This window comes from Choristoneura fumiferana, chromosome 21 (genome assembly GCF_025370935.1).
Source record: "Choristoneura fumiferana chromosome 21, NRCan_CFum_1, whole genome shotgun sequence".
NCBI lineage: Eukaryota > Metazoa > Arthropoda > Insecta > Lepidoptera > Tortricidae > Choristoneura > Choristoneura fumiferana.
The window spans coordinates 9703979-9729240 of NC_133492.1; the positions used below are offsets into that span (position 1 = coordinate 9703979).

A 25262-nucleotide genomic window follows, 5' to 3' on the forward strand; every position below is an offset into this window, starting at 1 on the left:
GTTTCTTGCCGTCCCGTTGACGCTTAGGTATATTATTTAATACGAGTGTGAGGGACGGTACGATACGAACTTCGGTTTCCGAATTTCGTAGTAGCCACACAGGGCTCGTAATTCTGAGTTTTTCGAAATTAATGAGCGAAATTACATTCGCAATTCAAAAAAGGTGAAGGAAAAGAGTGAGGCGGCTCACCTGTCTAGAAATTCAATTGTGTGTATAAAAGTTCCCAATGCGCACTGGGCCAGTGTGGGAATTGCGGGCAAGCCCTTTCATTCTCAAAACTTATATAGTGGTCCCAAGTACGCCCAATGGAAAACAACCGCTCACGGCTCGAAGGGGTAGCAGATCTGGTAGGTATTTGATATTAATCTCAGCATGCACGCGTTCCTGAGTAAAAAAAGGTCTTGACGGGCCGATGGAAGGACGAACGGACTGACAAGAAAATAATCCCACGAGCCTTCCGTTTTTGCCAACTGAGGTCCAGAACCCTGAAAAACCACCGCTAGTATAGTTTCAAGTGGAACTTTCAAGCGTTCCAAACTCAAAAATTCCTCCCTAGTAAAATTTTGTGAGTAATAAGTGCGGTTGCAGCCTCAAAAAGTACTTTCCTCATATTTCAGGTAGTTATCATAGTTTACTTTTGCTTCGGCAACTTCAAACTATGTTTAGTTTAAAGTAAACGTACTATGTTGAACCATTGCAATTTTGGCGCCTGATTGCACAAAATGCTTGTTTGTAGTACGTTCAGTAAACTGGTATCCAAATCAAGCTTACATTGCGTTCGAATTGGCAAACATGATAGAATTATGTTAGACAATGTGTCAGGAAATAAACGGAACACATGCGTGCGTTTCTTTCGTTTGCTTAAGAAGCCAGATCACTTATGTTTAAAAATTTAAAGTCTAAAGTTGAAGTCAATCGCATTATATACTGAGCGGCAAAAAATCTAGCCCTCATTGTATGAAGTGTGAGCCAATGTACCGCTGAGTATATCAAATATAGCATAATAGCATTATATCCAACGTAGAATAATATAAAATGTATATCGGTCGAGCCGCGTCGTAATAATATAAACGTACATCGTTGTTGGCTAAACGTTTATAATGGTTTATGTTTGTAGCCTAAACATTGTTATGCAAAAAGTTTCCATGCCGATTGAATGGCACTCATATAGTAAAATGATTTTATTCATGTTTCTATTAAGTATTGACCTGTAATGGATTAATTTAGGCTTATTCATAAGACGATGCGAAGAAATCAGTCATGCCTAACTTATAAATTGACGGCATGCTCGTCATGTCGGCATCGGACAGAAAAATAACATTATAAAAGGTACCTATCGAAAATGGACAGCCTTCAAATAATTAAATCAGCAAAAGTAACTTAAAACGGAAGTAAAAACCAATTCTGAAAACTGAAAAGATTACAGACACCATAAAATTTTAGCGGTGATACTTCATTTTGTAACAACTGTGAAAGGTCCCATAAAAAATAACAGCATTCTTAATTTACGATCGAGTTGCATTACAAAGTGAGTGGGGGTCTGTACTTATGACACTTCCATTTAATGTGGCGGGATCACGAGTTCTATTTAATTTGTATTCAGGGCGTTTCGCTCGGGGTTTTAAAAACTTTCTTCGGTCACGGTTTAAAGCGCGAGAGACGGAACTAACTGGATATAACTGGATATCCCCACCATTCTTTCTCGACGCTCAAGTTTTTATGGGTCAAGCCCAGATCAGGCAGGATTGGATTCATTGTGATATAAAACGGAATGAACTCATCACTATTTTGTATATTGGTTTCGTTCGATCGATGCGGTCAAATGAAACAAAAATGCTGCTTAATTCAGTATCAAAAAATACGCTGCGAGTATTAGAGATAAAAATGCTTTTAATGTTTTTTTGTCGCGACAAAATGAAATCGGCAGGTCAAAGGTGAATCGGCGCAATCTACGGAGCGAATGAGTCAGCCCCTTCACTAGCAATTTGGCCACTATTCAGTCGTCGCTCGCATCGGAAACCACATAAAAGGTTACCCACTCTTGTGAATACTCCTAGTGCCTTACTGCTAAAAAGCCAATCTTTTTACTTCGCCATTATTTAATAAAAGTGCTACTGTATTGAAAAGGGACCTTTTGTTTACATTGTAGGTACTCTACCTTTGATCTTGTGAAACTTAGGTTCAGTAATGTCAGATGGAATGTACCTACTCTGAAGTCTGAAGAAATAAAAATAGCTTTTAGTCTTTGACACTGTTACGCGATCTAAGATAGTTTTTACCATATTTTTTCTGTCACGTAGTAAGGAAAATAAAGAAAATAATTTAAATAATGACACAATTATTGTGATTGTTTTGTTTTATTATTCTACGGCAGGGGTTGGCAACCTTTTGGCAGACATGGGCCACATAGAGTAAAAAAATAGATAAAGGCGGGCCGCACTTGTAAGATAATTTTGTACCTAATAGATATCTACCTAGTTACCTACCTATTGTAGGTAGGTACTATAATTGATATAACAAAACAGTCGCGGGCCGAAAGGAGATAGGTCTTGGGCCGCATATTCATGACGATGTTAGTAAATACGTCGAACGAAATATCTAAATCTCATAACAGGTAATCGATTGATCTTGCAAGATTATCGTCGAACAAGAAATAAATTACAAGTAATTGAAAAGCTTGTACATATAAATGTCTTAATGTTTCACACCACGACTTTAATAACCCTAGTTGCAATACATACCAGGCTTGAACGAGCCGACGCATTATTATAATCTACGTTGGTAGCTCTGCAGTCTAAAGCAGGGATTTAACGGATGTGGTTTTATCTGAACCGAAACCGAAACCAGATATTTTTCAATTTAGTTTATCGGAACCAGAAACGGAATCGAAACCGAAAACGGAACCGGGGCCAGAATCGGAGCCTGAGTGACAGACAGACAGGTGGACGAGATGTTAAGGGTAGGTCTACTAAACCTTAGGGTCTATACGATACGCATATATGCGTCTATGCGTGCGTATGTATCGTATGTTTTTGACACTCGCGATAGTCGCGATCACAATCAAATGATAGTTTCCGCATCCAAAAACTTATTAGCCCTCGGTTTGTTTTTAATGTACGCCGCTCATGTCTAGTCGCCGCGCTAAGCATTGACATCCAATATAACTTCCGTTTCAAAAGTTCATCATCATCATCATCATCATCCCAGCCTATATACGTCCCACTGCTGGGCACAGGCCTCCTCTCAGAACAAGAGGGCTTGGGCTATAGTTCCCACGCGGGCCCAGTGCGGATTGGGAACTTCACACACACCATTGAATTGCTTCGCAGATTTGTGCAGGTTTCCTCACGATGTTTTCCTTCACCGCAAAGCTCGTAGTAAATTTCAAATGTAATTCCGCACATGAATTTCGAAAAACTCAGAGGTGCGAGCCGGGGTTTGAACCCACGACCCTCTGCTTGAGAGGCGATAGGTCGAACCACTAGGCCACCACGGCTTTTTTCCACAAAAGCCGTTTTTTCAAAAGTTACGGAACCAAAACCCAAACGGATGTTTAATATCAAACGGAAGTTCTGACTTAACGGAAACGGAATCGGAGCTCCGTAACATTCCTGACCTAAAGCTACTCTGATGTTTAATCGCAGTGTTAAAACCTGGCTTTAAGGCCAGACATGTAATGACGAAACACGAAGTTACATAATCATCAACCCAATTTCATTTCCACGACTTACATAGGTACCTGTCATACTCGTATTAGAAAGAAGAATGTCACATAAATTCTGACTGAATACCAAATGATTGATCGCGACTTCTGTTTGATCTACGTTTTCGCGATAGAAGTAAATTATTATGATTACCAAGTCATCGATGTAAATTGCACAGGGATGAAAGGAAATGGCTTACCATCACATGTGTAAGAAATGTGTCTTACATCATAAGGTTTTGTAGATTTCTATATGATTTCTATTTCCTCTTCATTTATCAACGACTCCACCATATCTCTCTTAAAATCCGATAGTTATCCGAATACAGCCCAGCACAAGGCGTTTAATAATAGCACAAATCATGAGACCGCGTTCAGTGTTTGTATTCTGATTCTATAAAGTTTTATAATTACTTTTAATATCTAGACAATTACCGAAAACTTTAACTTTTGGCTCGTCCGTCATTTCATTGTGACTTAATAGTTTACCTTAACGGTTAAAAAATACAGATACTTTTAGAATATTTGAACAGGTTTTTAAGACGCGGCTGTGACCGATGTAGAATCGGACTGTAGTAGACAAACGAAACGGTGTCAAAGGTGGATGAACGTGGGTAGATAATACATTCTACGTTTTCCGTAAATTACATAAATTCCTGAACTTTTTCTGTAAAGCCTAAATCAAGAGTCATTACTTGAGTCTTATTTTCTACAGAATCTTTAACAAGCTTAAAGGTATGCTAGCAGACAAAACTCTCATAATTTTTCCTAGAATAGCGATTATAATAGAATTTCAGATGTAGTAAAACTGATAAGGCAATCGATTTCTGAATTAAAACCGGTTTTATTTGTGCGACTAGTTGGTTAGTTAGTTCGAGTAAATTTAATCTTATCTTAATATTGCCATCAATACCCTATTATTAACGCTATCCATCCGCCCTTCTATCTCTTCGTCTGTCACAGGGCTGTCAAATGTCTTGAATGAATGGGTGGAAACTTGAAATATCACATTTTTTTACGATTATTACTACGGCCGCCATAACAACAAATAAAAATTAAAGGGATTCCTTTAAACTTCGGCAGTGTGTGAGTTTAACTCACACATGGCCATTTTGAAATGGTTGTACTAAATTTGATTGGGGCGTTAACAAAAAATCGGATAGTACGTACCTATGCAAACGGATCTCCATATGTTTAACATGCATGCTCCATGTATGTATTGCAACAGCGTTTTCCGTTATTATGTCCTGGCCCACTTAATTTAATTTTACCTCATCGTGACATTTCTGGTACTTCTAAGAATAAAAAGACACATTTAAATGTCCACATAATATGTGTGACGGCCACCACTCGAGTGAGTCTTTGTGCAACAGCGAAGCGTGTGTGTAGCGAGCGAGCGAGTGGGAAGGCTATGCCGCAGTGGACGTTCCACGGCTGATATGATGATGATATAAAAATACTCGGACTCACCGCTCTGTCGGCTAGGTTCCTCACGCGGCAATGCAGGTACGCTGGTTGTCCGACGGCCGCGGTGGCTTCCCGCTTCGTGCTGTTGTCGAAGTACGGCTGCCCCAGCGGCTCCCAGCCCCCGCCGTCCGCTGATACTCCTGTCAAAAACAAAGTAGCGTAAGATGACGCATAAGAGCAATTTTTGGTAATCGACGAACAGACTCTTGCCGACCTCATTATGAACAGTGTACAATTCTCACATTACCCAGCCTATAAAATTGTAAAGAAGGTTTATTTGTTTGTATATAAATACAAAGTCAGTTAATAGACTTGAAAGAGATGTGTCATCGCAAACTTTGGAAACAATTTCAATAGTATGAACTCTACAAACCAGCAGCAAAATTAGCACTGACATAACAAAATGTGTATAATGCGTTACCAAATTAATTCAAAAGCAAGTGTTGGCAGATATTTAAAAAAATCATGATGACATGGTTAAACGGGAAATGTTTCTATACCACCCGAGAGTTCCTAAATTGGCGGTTTTTATAAAGTTTTAATTACCTATTTAATTTAATTGAAATAATGTTAAAAAATATTTTGTCTTTAATTTATTGTAATTTAATTAATACGAGATTGTGCGAGGCTATTTTAATTTTATTTTAAAACCATTTGACACCCATGATGACAAATGAACATTCCATTTAATTTCAAGAGAAAGACATGAACAAAACCAGCTAAACCGAACCGAACAGAAAGCAAACCATGCCAGTAACCCACCTGAAAGAATGACTACATCCCTGTAAGGGGCCACTCTCGTTAGCTTAGCCTGTTAGACTCTTTATAATTAAATTGGTTATAATAAAATGGAATATTTTTATGAAATTCGGGTTATACCTACAGTCAAGTGCAAAGATATCGACACGGCCAAAGTTACAAAAATATGTATCATCATCATCATGCCAACAGAAAGACGTCCACTGCTGGGCATAGGCCTCCACCAAGGCTCTCTACTCAGACCGGTCTTGTGCTTGCCGCATCCACCCCGATCCCGTGATCTTAACCAAAATACAAAAATATGTATACTTACACGATCTTAATGTAAAGTGCATCAAGTCGCGTATAATGTCAGTGGCCGATCGTAAAATCCGCCAAATCACGAAATTCCTAGGCGTATCGTGAAATGGCGCCATTTCATGAATTGGCTAAGGGATATCCGCCATATCGTTCAAAACTCAACGTTTCACGATTTGCCTAGTGACGTTTAACGTAACGAAACGCCGCCATTTCATGATTTGGCCAATTTAGGCAGATCATACAGTCAATTCCTAGGCGTATCATGATGAAACGCCGCCATATCGGCACTTCGGTGGTTTGGCGGTTCTGGCACTTCGCCGGCCGCTGCCACGGCACGGCACGCTCGCTTCGCTCGCTCGGCTCATGCATTGTGGTCATAATTAATACTAACCACTCCTCGCTTCGCTCAACGTACCTAAGTTTTTCTTTTTGCCCCGTGTAGAGCTAGGAATATCGACGAATGCGTTGCTCTACTCGATCTGCCGTATTGTTTCTCAGGCATATCGTGATATGCCTGGCCAACTTTTAGACATTTCATGAAATGGCGCCATTTCATGATATGCCTAGAAATTTCGTGATCTGGCGGATTTTACGATCGGCCGCCGACTTATACATATTTTTGTAACTTTGGCCGTGTCGATATCTTTGCACTTTACTGTACAACCCAAAGATTTGCCACGACTAATCAAACTTTGTTCCATTTTGGAATTATCCCTAGTGTTTCCGAAGCGTTCCGATTTTGGCCGATTACGTCCAAACACAGCTTCCATTAGAGCGATCCCTTTCAACGATAAAAATGTACTTTGTTTCCCGTCACGTCGCGTTATTTTTTACACCCCCACTTTTTGGACATTAACCGGGCCGTTTTGTAAATATTTCATTTTGCATTCAGCTTATTGAAAAAGAAATTTTTGTTGTTCGGGAGATAAAAGAGTTTCATTTGTCTGGATTTGAAATAAAATTGCGTTAACGGCATGACTGTTGGTTAGGCTTTGTAACAAAAACAATGCGCTATTGGCGTGATAATCATGCGGCATTGTGGGGCGGCGGTGACTCGATTCATCGCTTTTTAACCGCTGATCAGTATTAACTGAATAAAGTTTCGCTTGCGAGAGTTAATTTTAGCGTTTTTGTAGCGTAGTGTATTCATCATTGTCATGGAAAGTTAATCGCTTGACAAACGTATTACACAATAAAGTTAAGGAAATTGTTAAGAGATGGAGAAAATTAGGAATTATTTTATAACGGTCGTAATTGAATTCAAAGAATTGAAGCATTCACGCGGTAGAATTTTACTTTATTTCACATTAGCATTTGAATTTGATTTATTGCGCACTGACAATAGATTCATAAGATGTACGTAAACGGTAGCCATGAGTCCATGATATTTTTGAAAATGAATAGGTACAAATTCTAAGAAAGTATTCTATTCTATAAGTAATAGAATACTTTCTTAATCGGCATGTAATGTAATTTCTTAATTTTTTTAATGAAATAAATTAATCTTGTGCTATAATGCAGGTCTAGGTTGTGCTATATACATATGTGGGATCGTGTGAAGGAAATAACAATTTTTTTGAAATAAAAATTAGAAAAAGTTAATTAAAAATTAAACTATCAAATACGTTAAAAAAGCAAGAGAAAAACAGAAAACACAACTAGCGCATAGGCTCACCCGATCGTAACTCTAAGTTAATCTCTTTCACTCACTCGCTTGTTTCATTCACTCCGCAGTAGTCTTCAGTCATTCGGTCGGTCGTTTACATCAAATCATTCGTACAAAAATCCAGCACAAGATTAATCTATTTCATATAAGAAATTACATTACATGCCAAATTCCAATAAAAAATAAAAAAAACAAAAACAATACAAAATCAAACGAAATAAAACTGTACAGTACTCAAAACACAAGTCAAAATAAAGAATAAAAAAACAACTTAAGCCTAGAACACAAAGTAAACATACACAGTACATGCATATACATTATTATATATACTGAAAGAGTATGACCTTTTGCGACAGAGCTTAATATATTTATGGAATTAAATTACGCATTGAATTAATATAAAAAAACTTTATAACGTTGTCAATAACATTGACCAGATATTATGTTCCCAACAATAATTTACGCCGCCGCCGTACATGGAAATGTTCAGGTATATCCAGTTGTGGGTATATCATAGAAACAGCGCGTAGGTACATTAAATCGTTACAACCAACTCAATTTATTTTTAATTTAAGTGAGTATTTTAAGTTTAGGATAATTTTATTAATTTAAGGTTTATTGTTATATCGACGGTTAAAAGGCTATTTGATTCAAGCGCCATTTTGAAAACTTTACAGGGAAGCGTTTTGAAGATTAAAAAAAAATCACTGCTCCCAAAATAATTAATAAAATTTAAGAGTGACCCCATTCATAAAGCGGCATATTTTTTTGCAAATTTTTGATACATACAAAACAAATAAAATTTGTTATTTTACGAAGTTAGATGTAACTTGAGCCATTTTGCACAATTCTCTAATCAGAGCAGAAAGATCTAAGTGCACGATTACGATTTATATGTTCAAAGCAAAATGGTTTGAATGATCAAGGATAAATGATTTAAATCGCTCACTGAGTAGAAACTGTTCATGGAGAAATAAGTTGACCGCACACCTAGTTGTAAAATGTTCAATTAATACATACTCAATTTAAAAAATAATTAATAATAAATTGTTTTTATTTCTAATACCTACCCGTTTTGATTTGTGTTCATTTGAAGTAATTTAAACGCCATCTTTTATTGCTAGGTGAAAGAATAAAAAGATTTAAGTACGATATTTAGTATAAATAATAAACTACTATAAAGGAATCAAGCGACAAAAAGACTAAAAAGTGGTCAAGGAAAATTAGCACAAGTCAAATTGTTTCATATATACTAGTTTAGGTAAGATTGATTCAAGTGAGAAAAATACTGTTGAAATGTTCAAGGCAAAATGATTTAAGTTACATGCATTAAAAATTCTGATTAAAGCAAAATGAATTAACATCCTGTGTTTAATTTTATATGATCAACTAAAAACAATTCAACTGTCGATGCCACTTGTTTCCATCCGAGGGAGGATAAATGACTTGTTACAAAAAGTAAAAAAAAAAACGTTTTTTTTTTTGTGGATCTATATACATGCTAAGAAAAAAAAACCCACTAAATTTGCTACACTTGAATTCCCGTAAACCGGAATGATACCCAAATTTCGATGGAGCCAAGCGCCAAAAAAGTGATCAGAATAATCTCAAACCCAGGTTAAACGACGCGGAAAAATTCAAAGTCAAAGTCAAAGTCAATTCCAATGATGTATATAACTCAATATCACCCAAAATGGCGCTTGAATCAATTAGACTTTTAACCGTCGATATTATGATTTTAAATAGTTCTATTATTAAATATTTTACTTAATGCATTATATACCTATACTTTACCCAGACATAAATACGACAATGTGATGTTTGCCCAAATTTATTTACTTAAAAATAATTCGATTTTTCAAATGGTTTAAGTACCCATTATTGAAGAAAATTATCTCAAAAATGAATTACTTTTTATAAAGTAACAACTTCCAAACAAAAATAAATCCATTCGATAACTGAAAACAATAATTACTTTTTTAAGTTTTCCAATATCAACGAGGGTTTATGTATGCAGTATGTAACAGAAAGAAAGGCAAAGCTGATACCTGGTTGAGGGTTAAGTGGAGTATGGTGTTATAACATACTTTTTATTAACTTTTAGTTTCTTTTTTAATTTGCTCAATCTCAACATGACTTTAAGTCCTCTTATTTGCAGTCGGTTCAAGATTCTTGTAACATCCTGTAGAAACAGTATGAATCTGTTTATTAACGTAAACAAACTAATCAAAACCAATCCACATATCAGATTACTGCAATTTCAACTATGACCGCACTACCACACTACTGCCTACAGTACGATAAACACTAACCACTTTCTGTAATAATCGTTATCTGTTTATTACATTATTATTCATTAAGTACATGGATTTCGCATAACATTGTAGTTCACTTTGACCTTCCTTCAGTTCAGTCAAAGAGTATATAATCACTGCGTTGGTTCAGTTTCACTTCCTACATAGGTACTTATACTCTTTGACTTTGACCAAACTTTGACATTTTAGATTTGTCACCTTGTTAGCCTTGTTATTGTAACTTTGAAAGAGGTAAGGTTAAATCACTTATTTGGACTTTTTTCTTTAAATGAAAGAGTATTAGGACCATAGGGAAACTTGAAATTGTAACTTCAAGTCGAGGTTTGAAGTTCGTGTGTCAGATAAAAATCTACAGAAATTTAATCTAAAATTACTGATAATGCCTTTAAACTTTTCTGCGGAGGAACTTGTGGATGTAGTCCTTGTTTACGGAGATTGTAGGAGTAACGGGAATGCCGCTCTTCGTCTGTAGGCGGCGGAGAGGTTTTCCGCACGAAGGCAACTCAAAAACGCCCGTGTGATCGTCAATGCGACAATCTAAAAAAAACAACCCGCCGGTGCCGATTAACCGAGAAGGGCCTCGACGACTTCACGAGAGAGAGGAAAAGCAGGTTTGAACCATTTTCACAACCAACCGGGTTCTAGAGATGTGCAGGACGCATTTTAGGCATAACATTATCAGCTAATATTTATGTCATTTTATTAGTTGTCATTGATAAGATTGTAAATAAATAATACAGGAGGGTATAAAATAATGGTTTATTTTTTCACTACCACAAAAAGATGCAAAATTTCCATAAGCCAGGCACCATAATCATATTTGTGGTCTAAACATTAATGGGTCTCTTTCTCTGCCTTTCGTTCTGATACATACTGTATTAAAGATTTGAAAAGTTTACATTTAGAGAAAAAGATTCTTAAATAATATTTGAAGCAGTATACAGTAATACATACAGTGATTTATGAATAGGTACATAAAATGTATGTAGGTAAAATAAATTAGGTCGAAAGCTGTTTTACCTTAAAACTGTTTAACGATAAGCTTGTACAAAACGTGAACCAAAAAGACAAAAGGATTTCATCGAAAGAGTCGCCAGTGACACATTGAATAAAAAGGCATAGAAACTCACCAAACAATATGAAAATACAGCTAAGCTCAGCCGTCCACATTGTGCCCATGCCGCTTCACATCATGTTCCACCAACACTTCACTGCACGAACCACCGCCGCCACTCGACTCTCTGATATTCCAATGTATGTCTGTACATGACTTTTATTTAACACTTTTTTTCATTGTCCGAACACTTAGTCAAAAAGTTTATTAAATTTTTAACACTGTGCACTCTGAAATAATAAAAGCATTATTCTTATACACGTAGAATCAAAAAGGATTCTATATGGGACATTATTACACGGTATTGATTGTCCTATAATGTTGTATTGTGGTTACGCTCGACCTAGAAATTGTTACGGATACGGTTGCATTTTATAGCAATGTCGGCCTCTGAAAATATGTGACAACAGAAAATATATTGCGCATAGATAGTCGTAAAAATGTGTTTGTTATGTACGTTTTTTTTTAGTTAAATTGTCAAAAATCGTGGTAGAGATTTGAATACACGATAGTATAGTGCTGCATAGATCTGTACGGGAGTTTTGATTGAAATACTTCAATAAAACACGTTTCGTTTTTATATTGCTCGCGGCTCAGCGTGAATACCTTGCTGAATATTTTTAATCATTAATAGAGGTGGCACGGCTGAGTACCTACTCGTCCATTTTTTGTGAATAGACGCTGAAGATAGTTATTAATTTTATTTTTTGAAAACTTGCTCTATTGACTAAAAAAACCTGTTAATTACGAATGAGACTCGCTCACTGACGATTCTGTAAAAATTGAGAAACTGTGATGTTTCATAATAATTCGTATATTTTACCGAGGATAAGAATTTAGTTTTTCATAGTTAAAAGAAAACAGAATAATGATTTTTACAATTACAAACACCGTTATCAGTGTTGTAGAATTGAAAACGCTAGGGATGGCACTGCACATATTTTTTTAACATGTGCCTAATTTGATGCACCTTTTTTAAATTATATATTTAAAATAAAAAAAAACTCTTTTCAGCCCGTAATTAAAAGAGGTTTTATTCTTTTTTTTAAGTCCGTAATAGGTGGTTGCGTCATTTATTTGTCAATATTAATTAATGTCGTATATCATTCGTTCGTAGTCGAAATACCACAAACGGGACTTAACACGTTATCACACACGAGTAATATTTACCTCGACGTTTCGGCCACATTACAGTGGCCGTGGTAACGAGTAGACTGAACTGACTGTGTGCGGCGTAGCGCGATGCGATACCGAGCCAGCGGGGCTACTACGAAATTCGAAAATCGAAGTTCATGTTGTTCCGTCCCTCTCACTCTCGTATTAAATAATATAAGCGTCAGCGGATGAAAAGATACGAAGCTCGAATTTTACACTTCGTCGACCGATCCAGAGGGTATGAACAAACTGTGTAAGGTCACGTATAAAGGGGAATAAATCGTTTCATATTAAACCATCACTTAAATAAAATTCAGTGCGGGTAGTTCGAAGGACTCGCGCTGCTAGGCAGACTTGACACGCCACAGTTCAGTCTACTCGTGACTACGGCCACTGCAATGTGGCCGAAACGTCGAGGTAAATATTACTCATGCGTGTTAGCGTGATAAGTAACGTTTGTGGTATTTTGACCATTTGTTCGTTTAGTATTCAGTTAAAATCATGAATTTCCTTAATGATCACAATGAATTTTCCCAGTTTAAAAGAGAGCTGATGGTGAAATTAGAAGAAAACTCTTAATAAATTATTCAGACAACTAATGAAAGTGTACAAATCTGTTATTTTACCTGTAAAAATAATCTTCTAATAAAAATATTTTAAATCATTCAATCTCAGCGGGCAGCGCCCCATAAGTTTTCATACCAACGGTTTATATGAAAATACTCTTTGAAAACATTGTAGTTTTTGACTGTGTAACTTATTTTCTTATAATGCAATAGACTATATAGCCCTAAAGTATTTGATATTAATTTAACTTTACGTTTCTACCCTTCCCGAGGGTGATGACATACTGGCACACAAACAGGTGGACAAGGAAGTGATTCTATGTTCTATTTTTTACTTTTAGACGTATGGAACCTAGAAACTAGGTCACTTATTGTTCTAAAAACAAGGTTTAAGCGTACCCGATGAGATTAAAGGTCGCGACGATGAAGGTATTGAGCGAAAATAAAGTAACAATTTAATAAAAGCTTCACCGTTTGAAGTGGCATCGACAAACGTAGGTAAAAGTGACGGAGACCGTTTGTTCTCTTTAACTCCACTTCGGATTCAATGCGGCGTTTGTGTGCGGGAAATTCAAATAGTCGTTCAATCGTTTGAAGGGAAAATAAACCGAACGATTTGATAGAGTTGTTAACGACGCGCATGTCACGTGGGAAAAATAACTGGAATATTTTGTTAAATGCCAGCTGGGATTGTGGATCTGTGACCTGTTTTAAAAAAATATTATATCGATTTCGTGTTATGTACCGACATACATTTTTTTAATTCTGTTTATTTTTTAAAGATGTAGGTAATTTAAGTGTGCGTTACTAGTTAGAAACATTTTATTTGGTTTTGTTGGCTTTTACTCTGTTTTAGTATAAACATTATACCTATTGTATACCTATGTATATCTGACCGCTTCAAGCTTTTCCTGGTTAACGTGTTTTATAAGATTTTTTTTACTTAGTCTAACATAACTATTTTTCAATGTATAGATATAAACTTAAGAGAACCCACTGATATATAGTACCATCACGTGTACAGAATACGGTATTTGACAACTCCTGATTTTGCGATATCATATCTTAATATTATTATGAAAATATAGATATACAGATAGTGTTTAGCGAAGAGAAAATTTAAATCGGTTGAAAATTGGATTTATAATGATTTTTTGAAAAGTCTATATACTTGTCTCTTTCTCAAACGCTTTTCTCTATGCAGCAAGTATGGCGGTACTGGCGTGTGACGTCACATGCCAGTATGTCTTTCTCTGTCTAATCTTCAATTTCAAACCTTTATAACTTTGTTATTTGTAAAGGTAGCTTAAAAATTGTTTTTCTATTCGATAACAGGCATTGTGTAGTTTTAATTTATAAAACATATACAAAATAGTCAAATACCGTATTAGTATGGAAATTAAATATTTTTTAGAATATGTAACGTCAACTTCTTACTACAGTACGCTACCACTAACGCGAGGAACTTTACTTAAGTTTTTTTATCTATACCAAATCCTCTAAATATTGTAGAGGTGATATAATAATAAAAAAAAAAACATGTACGAGATGGATTGAGCGACGTGTGGTCGTGTGTGTAAATATTTTGTGTGCGGCGTAGCGCGATGCGATACCGAGCCAGCGGGGCTACTACGAAATTCGACAATCGAAGTTCATGTCGTTCCGTCACTCTCACTCTCGTATTAAATAATATAAGCGTTAGTGGGATGAAAAGATATGAAGCTCGAATTTTACACTTCGTCGACCGATCCAGAGGGTATGAACAAACTGCGAAAGGTCACGTATAAAGAGGAATAAATCGTTTCATATTAAACCATTACTTAAATAAAATTAAAAGTATAGAATTTTTACTTAACATTTAGTGCTTACTGTGTGTAAAACTCAAAACCAAGCCGCTGAGTTTCTGTTTAGAGTGGTTTTAAGCATACAAGGTTATCACATCTTTATTTCAGTCATAATATAACTTTAAAAGTCGATCAATTTTATTTAAGTCATATCTACGACACAATTTGGTCATCATCATTAGCATTATCGTCACCCATAAGACGTCTTTCGCTGGACATAGGTCTCCCCAAAGAACGGTACAATGACTGATTCTCCGCTGCCCACATCCAACGGAGTTCCGTGATTTACACAAGATAATCAGACCACCATGCAAAGGATCTACCCACGTTCTGTTTGTCTTCCAGTACGTGGTTGCCACTCAAGAAAACATTGGCTCCAAACGGCCATTGCATCTTTGACCATTTGCTTGTCGTAAAGTAACATTTTCTAGTTTTTACTACACAAACAATTGCAGCTACTACACTCAGTTCTGATTACATGGACAATTTCTGCGACAAGTTTTCGTTTAATTTCAAAAACAGAGCTTGAAAGTTTTTTATTATGCTTGGTTCAAATGTTTTGTTTATTACAGTAAGTACCTGTACATTTCAGTACTCATAATAATTCTACATTAAACAAGTCGTTACAAAATAAATTACTTCAAGATATTCGTCTTATACGCTGTAGTCGTGGAATTGGCTGCCAATATAAAAGAAATTTTAAGATATTTAATCACATGAAAATGTACAAAGGTCTAATGAACTTCGACTTTTTTTACTTCATTACTCGGTTTCCAAATTTGCATAGGGTAAGGTAAGAATATCCTCTTTTTTGAAGTCTGTTGTACTTCAAAAAATGCAAATATTAACTATACCTACTTAAATTTTGTGTTCTGATCACAATTACTTTGGAAAACGTTAAGATTTCTCTTCGAACTTTATAGGAAGTATATTTAATAGAATGCATTGTATTTGCGTGTATTTCACGCTCGTGACAAGTCATGCTAGGAAATTCTCGTAAATTAACAATTTATATAAGTAATATTGCAAGCAATTAACAAGTTTTTACGACGAATATTAAAAGTAGCGTCATTTTCTTTTTCATTAAAGTAAGTCAGAACAGTTTTTGCCGTAGAGTCATATCAAGTCAGGGTCTGTGGGGGTATGCAAGTTGTTAAAGCCAGTTAGCCAGTTATAAAAGCGCCTGGTCGAAATAACCGGTGACCAAAAAGGCTTCTCTTCCAACGAATTAGCTTCGCCAATGGACGCGAAAACGCTGCCAGGCTTTTGTGCACCATGCTGCTATGACCTTATCTTGATTAAGTCTTGTTTTTATTCTAGTCTACGTTTTTAATTAAAAAATTAAATTGGATTCGTTTTCTGTCAAATTAAAGATACGAGTACTACTTTTCACTGGGTATCTTGATAATTGAACTAAAGTAAACAGAAGAAAACTATATTAACGTTTTGATATTTAGAGCTATTTAGAGACAATTTAAAGTGAATGTTGCAATTTATATTATGACATAAACATAAGCTTGATTATGATCAAAGCGGTGATAGCAGTAAAACCAACAGAGGCAAATACTGAATTAGTGAAAATATTTTAGAATTTGAACGATTGATAAACAGCTACTCCAGAGAGCGCGTAATAATGTGACAATTTGCAGTTCTCAACCATCCTCTTTCTTGCGAAACGAACCGCTATAACCTCGGACCACACTGGGGTGTCATTGTGCATCCCGGAGGATTTAAGACGATGCAGTGTGTGCGCGCCGTATAGGTTATACATTTCATAAAGGAGTGCCAAATGTTAAGGACAATCCTGTGTCGTGAACGGCTGTTGATATCTTCAGCCAACACGCGCGAGCCGAGCCCCGTGATTCGCAATTCCAAAATCAAGGATCGTTATTGTTCGTCAAGCCATGAGTACCTACGTCCCCTACATATTTATAGTCACAATAAATGATTTATTCGTATGTAAATAAAAATGAAGGGCCGAAATGTATGTACACGCATAACTTCCGAACGACGGCGCCAACCTGGATTAATATTTTCTTGTTATGTTCGTTGTCAGTACCAGGTTTGTGATAAACAAAATAAAAACTGGAACGGGGGCGAAGCCGCGGTCATCAACTAGTAAGCAATAAATATGATAATGTTTCTTTTTTCCTTCGTTATCATTACAAAAATTGTAATGATAACATTGTAAGAGACCAGCTCGCAGTTTCATGCCAAGAAGTAAGAAAATGACAAGAGACTCCTACTTTGCTCAATCTCGAGGTGCTATTATCCTTTGTAACTTTGCTACGTAAGCTGCAGCTGTGATTGACGAGAGCTTGGGTTGAATATGAATTCTGTTTTGAAGAATAATCCAAATTCCGAATAGCGTAGCAATATTTTTTTCCTGAATTCTCAATATGACGCTTTGAACTTTAGTAATTAAAAAGTAAAATATTTAAATCCTCAAAACTTTTATTCCTGTGGCACAGACAGTATAAAAAGTTTATGATTGCTGACTAATTTCATCGTAATGGGAGAGCTGATGTGGCTAAAAATACTGGGTGATTCGGGAAACATGATCAAAGGGGCTAATACTATAAAATTCGAAAATCGCAGTTTGTATCGTACCGTTCCTCTCACTTTCGTGTTAAATAATATTAGCATCAGCCCGACGGCAAGATTCAGAATATTATTTTTTCCGCTAAGTACTGAACTGGGACTTGTGATACGTAATCCAATTGCAACCAAATCATATGCTAGTAAACTTTTATAAGGAACATGATATATCTCGCTCGCGTGTTTGCGTGATACGAGCATGTACTTTGCAAATATGATATTCGTTTCAAAGGTTGGAAAATATTGGAAATGATATGGAACAGCTTATACCTTTGACTTTCATTATTGCTTGTATACGTTACTTTCAGACTGAATCTATGCTGAATCAAAGTTAAGTGTTTCATACTTTTATATTTATTTAATTCAGGATTATGATTTAATGTACCTAACGAAATGATAATGATTAGGTACTGATAATGTATTGATTGAGATTTTAATTTGAATTTTTAACTTTGTATGGGTTTAAAAAAAGGCCTTAATAAAGAAATTTATTATTATTATTATATTTGTCGTATAATTTAAGTATCTGTATATAAATTTTTGTTTTGTATTCCAAATAATTTTTTTTTGGTTTCCAAATTTAGTGATAAAATAAAATTGAAATTTCAATGACAATACAATACAATTTTGGATTGGATTTGAGAAGGTAAGCAATAGGCGACCTTATCACTCAGAGCGATCTCTTCCAGGCAAACTTTACAATAGAGAGAAGTAAGGATTAGATTTACAATGACGTACAAGTCATCCTTAATTTTAAATTAAAACGGAGTAATTTGTTGGAGTCTATAAAAAACATTAGGGCAGTAAAAAGTAAAGTTTAAAGTTGTTTTGCAAATAAGGTAAAACAATATCGAACACGTATGTATCAAAGTCAAACAGCTCGCCGAATAGAAATATATTATGTAAATATATTTATATTTAACAGGGTCGTGCATAATCGAGTTTTTTTTTACGACTGGCCATAAAAATATACCTTTTTGTGGAATGAAAAAGTAATCATAATCAGTCACGTCAGTGAGAACGGCGTAATGTGCGTACCGCGGTCGCGTAAACCTGTTATGGTAAGCTTTTTGTGGCTGCGTTTTTCTCACGCCGATGTTACCTTACATCTCAGTTACCCAGAATCTGGGATCAACATGCAATGCTACAAAAACAAACGCAAATTGTTATTTACTCTACAAGTGTGTTTGTTAGCAATAAAACAAATATGAAGGACTGTAATTTTAAAGTGATGTGGGTATGGTAATTTACCTTACCGTAAAAGGTCATAAATATGCAGAATTAGAGGTGAAACTAAGTTACGTTGTGAATTAGAAGCACGGCAGCGTTCCGACATGCAAGCGGCACATATTCTTTAGAATGTCTGGTTTATACTGTCATGCGGACCAATCAGAAGAACGAATATAAATTAAGTGACGCATAGATGCATATAACATAATTGTTCCGTACAGTTACGGAAGTTGAAGTTATTAAATATTTGCCACAGTGGAGTGACCAACAATATCTGACACGTCCTACTGGCCTGAGAAATAGAGTCGTACCAGATATTTATGCACCCTTTGTTGTGTCATATAATGGTGTTGCTGACTGTAGCTTTTATATGCGACGAGTCTCAGTACAAAAAAAATTGCCCGTTTGTCTGTCAACAAGCCATTGTTATACCGCTAATCATTTTAGCAACAGTTTAGTTCAGACTCATTCAATGTTCTCGAGAAACGTTCAAAGGAATACAAGTTTCATTCAAGAAGTGAGTTAGCCTCGCTTAGCTGTCGCTGAGTTTTAAATGAGGTCACGGAAGGGCTATTTGTAACGAAAAGTCCCATTTGTTTGACACGTGACGCGTTTTCCACGTCTTAAACATTTTAAAGTCATTTTGTAAGCTTGAAGAGCGACATTGTTGATAAGAGGCTTAAGTTCCTTTTAAAGACGGATATTTGTAGCTGAGACTGAGCTGCTTTGTAATCAATTGAAAGAGCTTGAAGAACTTCCTACCATTGAAATCCATTTTCAACTCTTCGCAAAAGAACAATGCAATGAGCAAAAGGGAACGGCATATTTTGCTAATCACGTTTAAACTTTGATTCCTTGGATTCGCGCTTCACGTGCATAATAACTCTGGTGCCCTTATCCTAAATAAATAATTATGATACGTTTGATCGAACCCTGCGACAAGCGAGTTTTATATTTTGAAACCGTAAAATAAGAGTGTAAAAACGAAAATTTATGCCACAATTCTGTTGTTTTTGCTCGTGTTTCGGTACTCGATTTTTTTTTTAAATCATAACTGCAAAATATTGAGTTATCCAGCTAGTTTCAATTTAAATTTATTGAATTGGCTATCGTGTTCATTCAAAGTAATTTTTTATCGGTCATTTTCATACACGCTAAAAATTGTGTTAGTAAAATAATTGTCATTTAAAGGAACATTTTTATAATTTCCACTTAAATATTTTGTAGAAAAACTTTTGTGATGGATGGTAATGATGTAGGTTCAGTTCATAATTTCATACTTGACGTGATATTCGTTTGATGTGTTGACATCTCATACATTACCGTGACACGTATATTAATTTGGGTAATTCAATTAGCAATGAAGGTTGACAACAAAGGTGAATTCAGCGCTAAGTGACCAGGACGGAAATAATGTAGACACACTAGTAGTTTACCCGTGGCTTCGCACGCGTAAATCATTACATCCTGCAATTGAACTATATATAATTCCAGGATTTTACTATTCCCATTGGAGTTCCCAAAAAATACATCGTAGTCTTCACTGACGTTGCACTAAAAATAAGTGTACCAAATTTCATGACTTTAAACCCAGCAGTCGAAATTTCGAGACTTTATCCCTAACTTATGTGGAATATCGGGATAAAAAGTAGCTTATGTGTTATTCCAGTTGTCCATCTATCTACATATCAAGTTTCATCTAAATCAGTCAAGCCATTTTAACGTGAAGGAGTAACAAAAATACACGCATACACATACTCACAAACTTTCGAATTTGTAATATTAGTAAGTATAGAATTAGCAGGTCTAAACATATATAACGGCAAATTAACCTAAGAAATAAGGACCATTAAATTTTTTTTTTATAAAAGTGGTTTAACTAATGATGTTGATTAAAACGTTTTTTAAAGTATTATGTTAGCTAGCTAAGTAATTAATGTGTAATGACCGTGAACCCAGCTGAAAGCCCGAAATGACGAAATTTATAAGTTATTCAATACGTTATCCTTTCCGAAATTAGTTTCATTTTCTAGAATAAAAGTCGTTCAGTTATAAATCATTAAAATGGAAACGAAACCTGACACCGAAATTATAAATGGTTTTGTGACAGCAGCTGTTTGTTTTCAAATTGTGTCGGAATATCTTTCCTTGGGGCGGACGTAATTAAATAACTGAATCTCAGATTCAGTATAAAATGTATTGGTTAGGTTATAAAAATAAATGCTCAATAAATGTTCACAGAAGAATCAAAATTTAGGCTAAGCAGTATCTTAATAACAGTATGTCATATAGACATGTTGACGTAAATACCTGTTATCTGTTTTTTAGTCAGACTTTGCAACCATCAAATTTCAAAAACAAGGTCAAAGGGCCTCCAAGAGACATAAACTGTGGTAAAAGTGAGACAAATTCGTGCCCCGAAATACAAGGAGCAAGAAAATAAATCGTAAAAGGACCAGGCTATAAGCCCGAGACTTTCTATTAGGCTCGAAACAAAAGTTGTATGTGGACCGCAAATAAATCAAATATTAAACGAAATCTACTTGATTCCGAGACGGCACAGTCAATTTGTTCTAAAAACACGTCACGACGCGTCCAAAAAAATTTGATACTTGCTTTGTGCGGAAACATCACAAAATTGGGTTATTTTGTCTATAAAATATAACCCGTGGGAATATCGGGATAAAAAGTAGCCTATGCGTTCAGCTATTTGTTTACTTAAGCAAACAAAGACCCGTTAAAATCAAATAGGTTAATAAAATTACTCTGCAAACAAGTTACAACTTAAAGATAAATGGAGAGCCATAAAAGACAAAAGGAAATTGGGGTAAATATTCCTGGCATGTTTGAAAAAATTACACCACCTCGCGGGTCTTGCTCGCAATGCCTTAAAAATACCTTTTGATATTTTCCTGTTTGCCTTTTTCATCACACGCTCAGAAAGGCTTGGCTTTCTAAGGTGGGCTGTAGTTTGGCGCGCTCAAGCATGCGGCCGATAAATCATTTTGCCAATACTGTTGACGTCGACATTTCAATGTGAACAGGTAGAATTTGCGATCAATAATGTCAAATTAGAGTGCTGTCGTTTTAGGGTACCGTATACCGCGAAGAGCAAATAAAACCGTCATAGGATCAGCTCGTTGTCTGTATGTGTGATAAGCAGAGAGCGGATTTTTCATGGCATTTTTTAACCTGTGACTTCTCACTTATCGACTTCCGATATACATACATATATATATATATCGATACACAAAATAGGTACTAAAGAAGATTAAAAGTAGAGGTAAACAATAGGCGCGCGGCCTTAAGTTAAAGAGCGATCTCTTCCAATTAACTTTGGAGCAGTTGAAAATGTGAAATATACATAATAATATGCAATGAACAATGAATGGCTGACAATTTCTAATTTAATAATTTCAGTTTAGTTGTTTTTTTAAATTTCATATTGAAATTCTTCTGTTGTAATGTTAAGAAGTGTTCCATTTATGTCTCTATACTCGTAAAAGAAATTAGATGATTTAAAAAAAAAAACTGGTTTTAAACTACTTCTTTTACAGTCAAATATCCATTTGTATGTGAAAAAAACGCTCTACATAAGATGATAAGTTTACGACAGTCTAATTTAAAGTTTTAATAATGTCGACATCATTTAGCACGCAAAAAATATCTTCAAAGATTTATCAAAACGTCTCTCAGATACCACAGGGGACCGTAGAGCTGGCAGCTTCCTCGCACAACGTATCAGCATTGCTATACAGCGAGGAAATGCTGCCAGCATCTTTGGGTCCATGCCGCGGGGGGATACTTTTTCAAATTTCTTTTAGTTATAGTTTAGTTAGTAGTATGTTTTACTTTTATTAATATTTTTAAATTGGTCTAATTTTAATGTATTTGTATGTGTATCGAATATGTGTAAATAAATACTTTAGGTAGAGTCGATAAGTGAGAAGTCACTATGACAGGTCAAAAAATACCATGAAAATTCCGCTCTCTGGTGATAAGTTTAATTTTCGCAAGTAAATCAACACCTGTATGGTACCTTTTATTGATAATACATGAATTTTGTAGGTTTTATTCTTGAGCGCGAGAAAACAATTCGAAAATTGTTAAAGAAAAGTTTTTTAATTATGATTATAAGGCACTCCAGGATTTAAGTTTTTCGTAACCTCTCACTAAATCACTGTGAATTCCTCAGGTAGTTTTAGAAACACGGGTGTTATCTTGCGAAAATGAAGTATAAAATAATCACAATCTGTGACCGCATTAATCAAGTTTAGCTTAAGTTTGAACCTTTCTTCCGCGAGTCCGACACGCACTTGGCTGGTTTTCAATTCTAGAAATGTATTTGAAAATCTGGTACCGATAACAGTTAATACTGTGCCTGATATAAACATAGAAATCAACACAAAGGTAATATTTGAAGGTAGTGTCGTAACATGTCAACATTTTTCCTTTGTCATGAATTGTTTTCTACTTATATTTTATATCTTGTTTCCCTAGGCAATACGTGAGCTAACAATAAGTAATGTTTGACCTCTTTCCTACTTTAAGATAATTTCAGCTAGTCTAGGCTCTGGTATTAATTGTTTATGTTCCATGGTTTAGATTAGAAAAGTCTGAGTGTTCCTAAAGTTTGATAAAGATTAAAATTAATAATTTTAAGGCAAAGCGCTCTGAGAGCGCAAGATACTAAAATGTCAACAGATAAGTTTATTCTGTAATTTAAATCTGATCATGTTGTAAGAAAATTACATTTTAAAGTTGCTCGATTTTCACGCATTACTAGAACTCCTTAACTTAAAAACAACAATATTATTTATAGGGTACTGGTACAAAATTATGATCAAATGCGGGTAGATTTGAAACTCGCGCAGCTGAACAAAAATTGTGATAGTAAACTTCAGTTTACCATGATGATGATTGTTGCAATACCTACTGTCGAAGCGTTGAAGTTATTTTCAAGATGTTACTTTGAGGATTAAGTCCTAACCTTAAGAAAATTACAAATATTGGAATCGCTGCAGTCTTAAAAAGTTGAAATACTGTAGAAATTTCCCACCATTGGCGGTGTGAGTGTCGTGCCTGCAAAGCGTTATCTTAACGTGTAATAAACTGGCAGGATTTATAGCAACGGCCGATAAAAATACGCTACTTCTATTAATGTTTCAGAACCACAATGACAAACGCGATAAAATTAACAAACGAGCCATCACAGCTATGAAGAACAAGCTCGCGTGATAACTGCTGATAAATTTGGGCTTTCCATTATTATTCCGCTTATTTTCGGTCATTTCACCAGCTCTTAAGCAATTTAAATTTTAAAGCCTACCGACTGGTACTTTGTGTTACAAATGCAATGAATTTGTTAAACTTGACGTTCTTTTTCTTTCCCACAAAAGGTACAAAAAAAGATTGAAATGTTTCCTTTCTATGGCGACCTGATTCTGCTTCCGTACATTGACAGATTTCTTTGAATTGGTTCACGTATGTAGAATAAAGTCAATTGAAAGTTCGATTGGAAGAGAGGAAATTTTGTTCTTAATATCGGTGGATGCAGAAGCTGATTTTAAATTATCCGCCCTGTTTTTTTATGGATTCTTTTACCTACACAGTCAACATTTTTGTCCAACGAATGAATAACTATTCCAAAATACGATAGATATCATAAAAATTATATAAAATATTAATGTTTAGTTTCGAGTACCATCTAAGCTGATTTGTAACAACCTGACGTAATAAAAAAAAGCCTAATATCAGATATTTTAAACTTTATATTTTGCTATCATTTTACTTTTAATCAGATAATTTTAATTTTATAATTTGCCATCAAGTAATATTTAAAGCATTTACAAATAATTTTCTAAAACGCCTGATATCCCAGAAGTTAGCAAAATCCAAAATGCGGCCAATCGCGTTGTATTTTTTTTTGCACCCAACTATCTTTTACGCACCGTTCGCTCGTCGATTAACTTTTAGCACTCGAATTTCACTTTGCACTTGGGTTAGGTTAGTGTTTACATTGCGGGGCGGGCGGGCGCGACGCGGGCCGGCGCTCTCCGCGGACTGACGGCCGGCGAGCAAAGCGGTGCGGCAGGGGCGTGCATGCGCCTTGGAACAATCCACTCGCCACCATTGTCGAAACGTTAGACGTTTTGGGCGCTTGTGCGATTTATAATTGTTTTTTTTTTGCCATGTTTGGGTATTTAATACCAAATGTTGTCAAGATTCACGAGTTTTCGAAACGCTTCGAGCAATGATGAATTTAAAATTAATCTGGTTTACAGTGTAAAAAGAAAGTATTTTTATTAGTATTTTCGTCTTCGAGTTAAGTATCCTATTAAGCAGAAATAAACAAACAATTGACTTTAAACATTATTGCTTCTTACTAAAAAAAAAAAAGATAGGTACTCTAAAAATATTGAAAGGCTCTTCTCATTGGAGGTTGCTTGAAGTACTTTTTAACCAACTTCAAAAAAGGAGGAGGTTCTATGTTCCAATGTTTGTATTTTTTTATTTACTAGGCTAGTAACAAATCGCTTGTCGT

The 25262-nt window shown here is 35.4% G+C and overlaps 1 protein-coding gene across 2 annotated transcripts in view; it reads right to left on the reverse strand.

Moving 5' to 3' along the window:
• The window catches only part of LOC141439747 (zwei Ig domain protein zig-8-like), a 68034-nt gene extending 43262 nt beyond the window's left edge, over nucleotides 1-24772 (reverse strand). The window contains exons 1-3 of one of the 2 annotated variants that reach the window (XM_074104119.1): nucleotides 24670-24772; nucleotides 11342-11546; nucleotides 5175-5311 (exon numbers count right to left, since the gene is read on the reverse strand). In XM_074104119.1, coding sequence (XP_073960220.1) covers nucleotides 5175-5311; nucleotides 11342-11390 — 186 coding nt within the window. In that variant the 5' untranslated portion in view covers nucleotides 11391-11546; nucleotides 24670-24772. Of the gene's footprint in view, nucleotides 1-5174; nucleotides 5312-11341; nucleotides 11556-24669 lie in introns of both variants that reach the window. The other variant, XM_074104118.1, reaches the window with a different exon arrangement.
• Between the last annotated feature and the right edge of the window lie 490 nt (nucleotides 24773-25262).